This window comes from Lipotes vexillifer, unplaced genomic scaffold, assembly GCF_000442215.2.
Source record: "Lipotes vexillifer unplaced genomic scaffold, Lipotes_vexillifer_v1.1 scaffold823, whole genome shotgun sequence".
NCBI classification, from domain to species: domain Eukaryota; kingdom Metazoa; phylum Chordata; class Mammalia; order Artiodactyla; family Lipotidae; genus Lipotes; species Lipotes vexillifer.
Genome location: NW_006772547.1, coordinates 612,628 through 625,169, shown reverse-complemented (window position 1 = coordinate 625,169; position 12,542 = coordinate 612,628). Strand labels below are relative to the sequence as shown.

Sequence of the window (12,542 nt, the reverse complement as noted above, 5' to 3'; positions counted from 1 at the left end):
ACACACACACACACACACACACACACACACACACACACACACACACACACCCCTACACCAAGAATCCATTCATTGGGCTTCCCTGGTGGCGCACTGGTTGAGAGTCCGCCTGCCAATGCAGGGGACGTGGGTTCCCACATGCCCACGGAACCCACGGGCCCAGCAGCAGAGCGGCTGGGCCCATGAGCCATGGCCGCTGAGCCTGCACGTCCAGAGCCTGTGCTCCGCAACGGGAGAGGCCACGACAGTGAGGGGCCCACGTACCGCAAAAAAAAAAGGAATCCATTCATTCACCCCTCCACCTAACTCACAAGCATCCCCACTCTTGCCAAATCTCCTGAGAGCTACTTTCGAGTCACAGTGATCAAGAGCAGAGCAGATCTGAACTGAAGGGTTTAGGGTAACACCGCCCGCCCCCCTCAGCCTGTCTTCCCACTGGGCACTGCCTTCTTAGTCCCGTGCTCTTCAGGCCTCAAAGCTCTTAGCAGAATTCCTGCCTCCCAGACCTGGAGTAAAGGGAGAAAAAGCTCATGGGAAACTTCTAGAGGGCCAGACACTTCAAACATATCAGCCATCCAGCCTGCTATCTGTTCCCATAGAGGCTTTGCTCGGGCCACTGGGGCAGGAGGCATAAAGCAGAAAGGATTAAAACCCGGACCTTGGCAACAACTATGCCTGGGTTCAAAGTACCCCCATTTTTCATCTGTCAACCAAAATAATCATATCTACTTCAGAATGTTGTTGTGAAGACTAAACAAGACAATGCATAGCAAATGTTCAGCCCATAATAAGTTGGTAGCTATTATCATTTTCCTACCCTCTCAGCCTCAGGGATGTGCTTCCCAACTTTACCACGGATACTTGAAGACGTAATACAAATAGCAGCTCCCCCAATCCCTAACCAGGTGAATTCCGTTAAGTAGAGCCAGCATTGATTGAGCATCTTCCATATGCTGAGCACTAAGGGCAGGGACTGAGGACACAAAAATGAATGACATGCCCCTGAACTTCAGGAGTTCACAGCCTCAACGAAGACAGGAAAGAAACAGCTTACTTCAATGCCACACTGCAAGTGCAGTGACAGAGCATGCTGCCAGAGGGAGCAGGGGAAGCCAGGCAGATCACAGGGGACCGTGGGGGCCAGGGCAAGGAGTCAGAACTGAATTCTAAAGGCAGTGAGAAGCCACTGAAAAGCTTTAAGCAGAGGAGGCAAATGCACAGACTTATGCTTTAAAAAGGGATCACTATAGAAGAGATGTGAGAGGAAAGAAGTTAGGAAGGTATGAACAATTCAATTAAGAAGTAATACCTTGGACAAGACAGTGCAAGGGAGACAAAGGGATAGATTTCAAAGATGTCTAGATAATGAACGGCAAAAGCCATGACATTGAACACTGTCTAATCCCTCAATGTTCAGAGATTGAGGGAGAGGGAGGTGGAGAGGAAGGTGACGCATAGGCCTTTACATCCATCATTTTAAAAATCAACTCTCAGGACTTCCCTGGCTGTCCAGTGGTTAAGACTCCGCGCTTCCACTGCAGCGGGCATGGGTTCGATCCCTGGTCGGGGAACGAAGATCCTGCATGCCGCACGGTGCGGCCAAAATAAAAGTTTTTAAAATAAAAATCAACTGTCTCTTAAGGCACTCATAGCAATTCAGCTTGCACTAACATTCACTGACCACTTGACTGCCAGACACTGCCTTAGGTACTTGGAGGGTTCCAGTGGCAAATCAGCTGAGCGAGAAGTATCAGCAAAGACCAGCATAGGGAAAAAACACAAGCACAGAGCCTGGGGAATGGTGACCTTTGTCTAGAAGGTCGGGTAAAAGGAGTAAGATGCAGGGGACCAGGCTCGAAACTCAGGCTGGGTCAGACTGTGCAGGGCCTAGCCTAAGGAGTTTGAACTCTGAGTGGTGGACACGGGGAGCCATTGAAGGTTTTAAACAGAAAGAGGATCACAGCTGAGCCTTAACAGATTCCTCTCACAGAGATGAAACAGGCGCTCTCTTTTTGGAATCCCTGGAGACAAGGGCCTCACGTTTTCCATCTGGTAACCTTTTTCATGCCTAACACAGTACCCATTATTTAGGGGCATAAACACTCATGTACAGTCTTGCAAACCCAAAGAAAATGCATTGCCAGTATGATGCGAGACTGGTCAAGGGAAATAAATTTTTAAAATAAAGTAAACACATCAAGGTTCTCTAAGGGTCCTTGACCACTTTCAAAACTTGGCCACCGGCCTTTTCATTCAGGAGTAAACAGCTCTGGGTAAGAGTTCTGAAATATCTCTGAGGAGCCATTCTGGACCTCTAGTCACTCATTTCTAAGCAGATTGAATACTCCAGGGGCTGGATGTAAGGAGCTCAGTACAGGATGGAGGATACAGCTCTGGGCCTGCCAGGGTGAAGGGGAGTGGTACCTTTTGCTGAGCACTTGCCACTTGCCAGCCACCATGCTGCATTTTTCATGTGTACCCATGTACATGAAGAGGGGGTAACTAGCCAGTTTGGATTTCCCCACCAACCCTGAACCCCATCTGCCTCACTAGCCTCTGCCCTTTGGCTCAGGCCTCCCAGGTGTTGGACCTTGCTCTCTTGCTATTGTGTGAGGCTATGAGTTGATTCTCTCTCCTTCTGGGGGGCTCATTCCTCCCTGTTATAATGCCAGAAAACCCTCCTACCCCTCTCTATGAAGATGAGAGAAATCCAAAGGACAGTAAAAACCTCATGGTTGAGTGATCATTACAGAGCAAAGACCCTGGGTGCAAGTAGCCTCCTAATAAATGCCTAAGTATGGTTGGTTGGTTTGTTTTTAAGGGGCAGCCACTTCAATTCCATACCTGCATTGAATGTTTACTAAAGCTAATGATCAGCAGGGAGAGGATAAAGAAAGAAAAAACAAAACCTGCAGATATCACAGAATCCAGAAATCTACTTGGCTTCAGCATATATGAGTTTTTCAGAAATAGAATTGCCTTCTTACATTGGTTTGATTCAATATTAACAGGAGTTCATATTATCTAAGTCCTCACTCTGTTCATGGAAAACCTCCATGGGTGGGGCAGGGTGGGAAGAGAAGTGTCCAGGATTCAAAATGCACTACAAATACCAAAGAAGATTTTTTGCACACAGATGGTTAGGAATTGGCTGTAACGTTTTCTCGATTAAGCTGGCATACCAAAATAAACTTCTGAGATCATTACTTTTAAAATAGTGCACTGTAATGCTTCCATTCAGCTTCCTGCCTGGTGACCTTTGCTCATGACCCCCACACCGCCCAGGCCTACCTGCTGGGCTGCCTCATGGAAGAGTTCCTGCACTTGAGACATCTGGGCCATTTTCCGGAAAGGGGGGTCCTGGTAGTCTGGGTGTGGAGACCCCTCTGGAAGGTAAACAGGATTCTGGGTCAGGCTGGCTCCTCCTTCCCTGGATCCTTATGGCCCATCCTTCCTCTATACCAGACAAGGGCCTGGCTGAGGGAGGGACCTTGTTCTGCCTCATCTGGAAACATCTCCTTCCCTCTTTGGTACCCAGATAGATCCCACTCATTCTTCAGAGCCTCCCTGTGCTCAAATGTTGCTGTTCTTTGAAAGCCACAGCTGCCTGCAGCTCTCTGTTTTTCCCTGAGCTCCTTCGGTACAGGGGTCAGAACCAACTGCCCAGCTGCTCAGCCCTTGAGGACAATTTTACACTCTTCTCCATCCTTGTGAACCCCTTTGTCCAGGGCAAGGGCACCATCGGCTCACTAGGACCAGTTGCAGATGGTGAAAGACTTACCGAGACCCGCTCCGGAGCCGCAGCACCGACCCTTCGCGTCTGAGTCAGCGCTGGGACCGGCGTCCCTCAGGCACCCCTACTTACGGGAACCCCATAAGCGCAGCGCACGCCCCCTCCAACCTCGGCCCCGCCCTTGCCGAGTTCTCAGGAACCCCTGGGCTCGGCGGGAGGCTCGTGTGCCAGTGGCCGTGTGTAGACGCGCCAGGGGATGGCGAGGGGGTCTACCTGAGCAGGCGGGCAAAGGTGAGCCAAGCCGGCGCCCTGACTACAGGACAGAGCTCCTTGGGGAGAGGAGCCGCCCCGAGACCACCCTGCACACTGCCTACCCACCAGCCGCGCGGCATCCGCCCAAAGTCCACGCTCTTAACCATCTGATTCTCTGAGCCCTGAGCACCAAGTATTGGGTCATGAGGCTGTACTGTCTGCAAATTATTGCTGAAGTGTTTCAAATTCGACTCCAGATCCTGGCCCTGTTCTCCTTTTCCTACCCATCCTACCTGTTGAGACTTCAGCCCTTGTGGCCTAATTCATGGTCAAGAACAGAACACTTATGTCCTTTCTCCATTTCTTACACAACCACTAACAAACCACTCATCTACTTGTCGAGATGAGCTTGGTCTGAGTTAGTGCTGTGGTCACGACCCCAGTTCATCCATCTAGTCCAAGAGCTCTATTGGGAATTGTGTGCCAGGCATGATGCTAGGCACTGGTGATGCATCCACGAACAGGACAGACGTGGCCCTGCTTCCAAGCAGTAAGTGGCTTGAGAAGATCTTACTCCCTCCATCTGTGCCCTCAAGTGTTGGTACGAGAGAGAAAAATGACAGAAAAACAGCCATAGCACCAGCAATGGCGATGGCCATGATCTAAAATGCTCCTTTACATAGACATGACTTTTTATTAATTGTCTCTCACAGTTTCTGGAGCTTCTACTTCAGTGGCGGGGGGGGGAATGAAGTAAGGTTTCCAGGGTCCCCGGCTTGCAGGGAAAAAAAGAAATTAACATACAGAGAGATTAAATGATCGCTATTTCCAATCTGGCATATTTCCTAAGCCTGAAATAACTTGCTAGGCCTCCATCTGGGCTTCTGAGAAACAGAAGGGCAGCTGGGAGTACTTCCCACGCCCACATGAGCCTTTGTGTGAAAATCCCTAAAAATAGAGGTTGTTCTTTTAAAAACAAAAGGGAAGGCAAAGCCATGGGAACAGTGACAGAGCCCCAACCTCTCCTGCTCCAGCAAAGGGTTTTTTGTTTTCTGTGGGGTTTTTGGTGTGGAAATATATATAACATAAAATGTGCCATTTAAACCATTTTTAAGTGTACAATTCAGTAGCGTTATTTATATTCACCATTTGGTGCAGCCATAACTGCTATTTCCAAAACTTTTTCATCACCCCAAACTGAGACTCTGTACCCCTAAGCAATAAGTCCCTGCACCCCTCTACTCCCAGACAGTGGTAACCTCTAATCTATTTTCTGTCTCTATAAATTTTCTTCTTCAAGCCTATTTCACATAAGTGAAATCAGACAGTATTTGTCCTTTTTAAGTCTGGCTTATTTCACTTAGCATCATGTCCTCAAAGTTCATCCATGTTGTGGCATGTGTCAAAACTTCATTCCCAGCAAAGAAGTTTTTAATAACCCATCTCTGTAGGAGGAAAGAACCCCAGGATAAATTACAGATTAGCCACCTGTGAACAAAGCATGGCTAGGTGGGCATATTACTGGAATCCACTACGTGTCCATGTATTACATCTGTACAGAGAATAGTAGTGCCATCTTTATTATTCACTTTGGGGGTCACACATGACACTTTGTTTTTGTGCCTCACGCTGGTTTCCAGTTTGCTGTCACCTTCTGATGAGCCTCTTTCAAAGTGTCAATGTGCACTTTGAAGAATGCACATTCAATTCCATATCAGCCTGAGCTAAAAACATTAAAAAAGGAAATCAACCCCTCTGTTCATAACCACCTACTTCCTGTCACTCATCACTTTCTAAACAAATGAAAAGTTCCCTTTGAAACTTACAAGCATCTTCTACACCTAAGAACAAATGTTTGTTTCTTTGCTTCGCGTTAAGGCTAGAGAAGCCTGTCCATTTGCAAAGAAAAAAAGTGTACCCTGCTTAATGTAGAAGTGTAAAAATGATACGAACTGTAAACAAACAAAAACCCACTCTTACTGTATCAAAAAATAGCACACTGCATAACCTTCGAACAGAACAATTCCATTTTTAAGATACTACCCTACATGACCTAGTACAAAGATGTTCACTGCATCAGTACTTTGTAATAGTTTTTTAAAATGGTAACATCCTGTCTACTAATAGAAGACTGATTACATAAGTTATGGTACAGCCATACTATGACAACCAGCGCTAGAAAGAATTAGGTGTTTTTATATGTACTAACATGAAACTTTGTTCATCACATAATAATGAGTAAAAACAGCACGTTGTAGAATAATGTTCTTTTTTAAAAAGTGCATATATGTATATAGTTTGTATGGAAAAGTACACATCAATTTGTTAATAGTGGGGAGGGGGATTGAGATAGTGAGTAAAATGGGAGAGGAAATCTAGTTTAATGTACAAATTCTGGATTTTTATTGAATTTTTCTTCTTACAATGAGCACATGTTATTTTTGGAATCCGAAAAAAAATGAGTAAGACAAGCAATGTAGGGCAGATTGCATTTTCCAAAGATAACTGCACTAACATATTCCATCCCATATGCTCTTCTTGCAATACGACATTGACATTCCTTCAAAAAGAGATGGGAGTCTATGTTCCCTCCCCTTGAGCCAAAATGCATCTTTGTGAGTGCCTCAACCAATAGGAGAAATGGAAGAAATGACACTGTTTGACTTCCTAGGTTAGGTCATAAAGGCAGTGGGGAGTCCATCTGGCTTCCTTGCTCTCGGAGCACTTACCCTTGGAATTCAGCCACCATGTTGTGAGGAAGCCCAGGCCACATGGGGAAGCCACATGTTCCACCAGTAGCCAGCATCAGCTGCCAGACATGTGAGTGAAACAAGCCTTCAGAAAATGATTCTAGTCCCCAACCTTAGATTCTTCCAGCTGAGGTCCCAGACACTGCAGAGCAAAGACAAGCTGCCCTTGCTGGTATCTGTCTGAATTCCTGACCACAGAAACCATGAAAGATAATAAATTATTGTCGTTTTAAGCCACTAAGTTTTGGGGCAATCTGTTATTCAGCAACAGATAGCAAATACATAGTGCATCTAACCAAGGTAAAAAATATTGTTTCCTTTCATAGTATTTTTAGTCATTTCAAATCGTTCAAAGTTACTGTTATTGCAGTACCATTATATAAAAAAAATCATAATGTTCTTAAACTCACCTCTTTTTTTCTATTCAGGAACCACTCCAGCTAGGGTTGAAGCCCACAATAGTGAGGTTGTTGTTCTGTGTGTCTTACCCTGCTCAGCTGCAGACAGAAGATCCTTCATTGCATTCCTTTCCAGTGGTTGGTGCTGGGAATTGCCTTCTGTGTGAAAACTGGAGAAGAGACCATGTCTTGAAAAATGATCTCATTTGTCAGAAAGTCTGAACCCTGGGGAGGGATCAGAGTGTGGACAAAGTCCAAGAAATAGAAATGTGACAACAGTTTGAAAACTTTAGATCAGAATGTAAATATGTATAATTACAAAAACATATCTCACCGCCTATGCTGTAGAACCAGAGTCAGAAGGGCCACAAAGAGTGGGTCAGCTAGTCTGGTGGTCCTCTCCTAGGCTATACTTTACAATCACCTGATGTAGTTTAAGAAAATACCCGAGTCTGGGGTGGGGCCTGGGCATCAGTATTTTCTTTAAACTCCTCAGGTGATTCTAAGGTACAGCCAAGGTTGAAGACTATGGAATTTCTAGCTCAATCTTTTTTTTTGTTCCTTTTCTTCCCCTTCTTTAAGATACCTGAGAGAGAGCATACATCCTGTCCACACTGGTGTCTTACTCCAGTTACAGTCTTCAAGGACAAGGAGAAAGCATGAAATATATCACTCGGAGAACACAGGTAATATAAAATACATATATTTTTTTCTTTTTAGTTGGTCATTATGATGCACCTCCCTGGGGCATGCCTGAATTCTAAAAAAATCACAGATATTCTGCACACACTCAGAAAAGTTTGCTGGCTCTGAGGAGAGAATCAGGATTTGAACCTAAACCAGGTTTAGTTCCAATACCAGCCTCTCTCCTGTACACAGTACAACTTCTCTAATCCAGGTGAAGAGATGAGGCAGAAAAAGATTTTCCTTCTTCCTGGACTTTAAAATGCTTTTCCAAGAACCCCAGATGCAAAAAGGAAGTCAGTCAGAAGGGCTGGCAGGTGTTACTGGGAGGTGGAAGGGGGTGAGTCAGGAGATGCAAACCTGATGGAGGTACCAGCCCCTCACACAGCCTGAGAGCTCTCCATTCCCAGAGAGGTGGGGACCTGGAAGACAAGCCTTGCTCTGGCTTCCCTGGTTGGGCTGAGTGGGGAGGGAGGGGCCGACAATGTCCGCTGCTGGTGTCCCCAGCTCCTGTTGAGCAGGTTTCTCCTCCAGGATCTAAGCTATTTGTTGACTCTGGGGGTTTGCCCTCAGACAAGAGAAAGGCATTCTCCCTCTATCAGCCACCTGGCATCTGGCATGAGCCAGGACCTGGTGGGACCATGAGAAAATATGGGTTGCAGAGAGAAGCCTAATGAACAGGGTACAGTTTATTTTATGGATGACAGTGGCAGCCTTACTGAACTGTGACAACAGTGCAATTACCATTCAGCCTTTGTTTGAATATCATATACGTAAGACCCAATCACAGACCTTCAAGAGTCTGGATGAGAAAACTTAGGTCTGAATTTGAGTCCCGGATCTTCTCTTCCACTATGTGACCTTGTCCAAGGTGTTTAATACGTCTCAGCCTCAGTGTCCTCATTTGTAACACAGAGTTAATGATAAAACCTTTCAGGCCTACCTGGCAGAGTTGTTACGAACACTCTAGAATTTGCTGGGGATTGAAATCCAACTCAGCTGTCTGTTGTGTTCAAAATCCACTTTCTTTCCTCCCATTGTGATAGTCACATGACCAGTGTTCTGGTCCCACAGCTGCTCTCCACAGAGCCTCAAACTCCCTGGCAGTCCTTCGACACCACCTGCAAGCACTCTTGGCACCCTTAGGTGTAACTCATAGGGCTTGGATGCCCTCTTTTAACTATATTCTCCAGACATCTGTTGATCACCAAACTGTGCCCAGTGCTGATATACAATGGGGAGCAAGATGGCTCTGGACAGGCAGGAAATCAAGTCAAATTCCCACACTAATAAGCAGATCATTACAAACAGCCAACCATGCTAGGAAAGAACTGTACAGCGTGGTCCAAGACTCAGGGTGGCACAAGGGGGAGGGTGGTTATGACCTGATCAGGGAGACCAGGATAAGCTTTTCTGAGAAAGTGATGCTCCAGCTGAAATTGGGGTGGGGAGGTTAATAGAGAAAACTGTGTCAGTGGCAGAAAGGGTCATAACCAAGTATGAGAGGCTGAAAGCAGTTCAGTAGTGAAAGCAGAGGATGAGAGGCTCACTGCGGGTGAGGCGTGGGCTAATGGCTGCAGAAAACCATGAGGGCTAAGGTAAGAGCTTAGTATTTACCCAAGTAGCAACTGAGACACTTCTGAAGGTTTTGTGCATGGCGTTAATCTGGAGAAAGTACTGGAGGCCATCTAGACTGGTTGTGCAGAAACTTGAAGGAGCCTGGGCAAGACTTGAGGGTAGCTTGGGCTGTGGTAGTGACAAAGGGAGGTGGGGGGGGGGTTCAAAAGGATTTGAGAAATATTAACAAGTCCTGCCTCCATGACTTGCCAATCTGATTGATTAGATCATAGAACATTTATTGGGCCACAACCAGCAGTGAATGAGGTCATTTTCCATTAACAGGTCACACATGTGGACCTGGTTCTTTGTTCCTATGCAGTTGGGGTGAGGAAAGGGCTGGGACCCACTTGCTCATTGATGAAATCCTGGCTGTCCTGTTTCTTACTCTTCTCATGTATTGAGATGTTCTCATTTCTCTGCAGCCAGAGCGCTGTAAGGTGACAAGGGGAAGGAAATGGCTCTGGGGCCTGTAGTCCTGGCCACATACTCTGGCACATTTCTACATGAGGGTACGGGAAACAGGTCTAGCACATGAGAAGATACCTTGTTTCCTACTAGCCATTGATCCTTGCATGCATCTCCTTTGGGGATTTTGTTAGAAATTTGTGGTTGAGTGCAGAAATCCATCATTTCCAGGCTCCCTAATCATAGCATCATCTTAATGGCATCAAATCTCCACCACCATTTCTAATATCATCACTGCTAATGCCTCTTTTACCCCATAACATTGTTCATTCATTCATTCATATCTGCTTATGTGTGAGGCATGGTTCTATATTGTGAACAAAATGCCCTCAAGGAGCCTACAAACTAATCCAGGAGTCCCACAGTCTTTTCCTGATAAACAGTTTTGAATTCTCCTGAAATATTAATACTAAAAAACATTTATGATAAATCTAACTTGTATGAAAGGCCAGGCACCACATACCATCAGTCAGTTGTTTCCGGTTGATGTATACCTGTTACGGCACATGCCATACAGCCATTCAGGAGGAAGAAAACAAAGGAGATAGCAGAGAACAAACAGAAATGGTGAAAGAAAAATAAATGTAAGATGAAAAGGTGAGTGAGCAGGCCCATCGCATTCACACAGACACGCGTCCCTCCCTCCCGCCTGGTGAGGCTGGCTACAGTGCTCCAACCTTATTGGCCATGACTCTGCTTTGGCCTCATGGGCAGCCAGGTCCCTGCTCACGATGAACCAATAGCTTGGGATTCAAAAGTTCAATATATTCTTGCTTTTGTAAGATGATTTTTTCTTCCTCTGCAAGTCTACTGATTTTGTTTCTCATTCACAGCAACGTATGCCGTTCTCCATCCCTCCCAGGGTCTCAGATAATGGAATCATAAATTTACAAAATTTATGTCATTTCCACCTAACTAGTTATTCTTTGCTGGTCAATTAAATCCAGACAGATCCTATCATATCTTCTCTAATCTTTTGAAAGATATTGTCAGCAAGTCAGGAATTTACTCATGTGCTGCTTTACATGAAATGAAGCTTCCAAAATTTGTCCAATTCTGCTCTATTTTGCCTTTGTGCTACTTCTAAAATCTAAACTAGGGAATATTTGTTTGTGCTTTTGTAAGTTTACAAGTTATCTCAAATGATCTGATAGTCACAGCAACTCGCATAGGGATTTTTATTATGCCAATCTTACAGATGAAGAAAACACTGAGACTCAGGAAAGATAAGTGACCTGTATGTACAATGTTACACAGATAGGTCAAGGTAGAGGCAGAACTTGAAGGTCTAAGTTCCTTGCTTATTTCACTGCTCCTTATCTGCCCATGCAGAATATTACCAAACTATACGCCTGCTGTCTCACAATCATCCTCAGCAAAATCACACACAGCTTATTTAAAGCTGTCCCATGCAGCACTGGTTATGCTGCCTTCGAGTGCCATCATCCGCTCCCAGATCCGGAGGGCCAACTCCACAAACTGTGCGGGACAACTGCTCTCAGCCAAGGCCTCCTGTGGAGCCCCAAGTTGTTCTGAACTCATTTACTCAGTTGTGCCCTCTTTCTAACATTTAATTTTGTGCTCTAGCAATCAGTCTTAATCCTCATATTGCCACTGACAAAAGTTACACGATAGTGCTCGAGTTCCCACAAAGAAACAAAGGAAAACTACCATATTGGAGGTTTAAAGATAAATTTTACAGTGGCCTAAACACCTTGAAGGAAATGGCTAAGGAAAAGAGAATACCGGATAATTAGAAGCTAGTGGAAGTTATTTGACACGAAGAGTATCGTAATCATATCTGGCAGTACTGACTAGTAGTGCATGATTTCAATCTATTTTAAAATAATATTAATACAGTTTCATGAAGACTGTGCTAGAAATGACTAAAAGCATTGGTTCTCCTACTTCTAGGAAAGAATTCTCCAGCATCCATTTCCAAACCCCAACGAGGGGTAAGTGATTCTCTCACGCATCTTTACCCTCAGGTTTGTGAATCCCTACAAAGTATTAATCTTCCATTTCTGTAATAGGTCAGTTCCTTCTGAACGAAGCCTACTATCTCATTTCCACAGCCCAGGTTTGAATCCTATTCATAAGTTTGATATTTTAATTAGGGGATAATTTTTAATGATATTCTCTGTTTCCACTGTACTTGTATACATTTTCTATCTTCTGGAACCAATTTATTAAAATTGCCTAGAAAACTATTCTAGTTAAAATAAGAAACACTACTACTTACCCATTTGTTGAGGAATGACATATAAATTACTCAGCACAACGCCCAACACATCTTAACACTGAGTATTTGCTTTAATAACCTAAAGTACAGTCCTGCATCCTGCAATTGATACCATCCTGCAACTGATACCTTTCAGATGCTCAAATAAAGACACTAGTAGCCTCAACCACCTATTATTTGCATCTAGCACAAAGCCTGTTACTAAGTAGGTGATCCATGCTGAATACCATGCCCCCACAAGTAAGGATTCAAATCAATAGAAAACACAATTACTATCACAGATAATACATTCTTTGGGCCCCTTCACCACCTTGACACAGGCATCATAGTTTCAGAATCTTATTAACAATGGGATAAGCTAGGAAAAATTAAGAACGTTACAACTTTAAGAGTTCATC

The 12,542-nt window shown here is 44.7% G+C and overlaps 1 protein-coding gene across 1 annotated transcript in view; it reads right to left on the bottom strand.

The window, feature by feature from the left end:
• The window catches only part of SLC12A8 (solute carrier family 12 member 8), a 142,517-nt gene extending 139,161 nt beyond the window's left edge, over positions 1-3,356 (bottom strand). Inside the window, exon 1 of the mRNA XM_007447604.1 lies at positions 3,292-3,356. Within this exon, the coding sequence (XP_007447666.1) occupies positions 3,292-3,342 (51 nt within the window). The 5' untranslated portion in view covers positions 3,343-3,356. The remainder of the gene's footprint in view (positions 1-3,291) is intronic.
• Between the last annotated feature and the right edge of the window lie 9,186 nt (positions 3,357-12,542).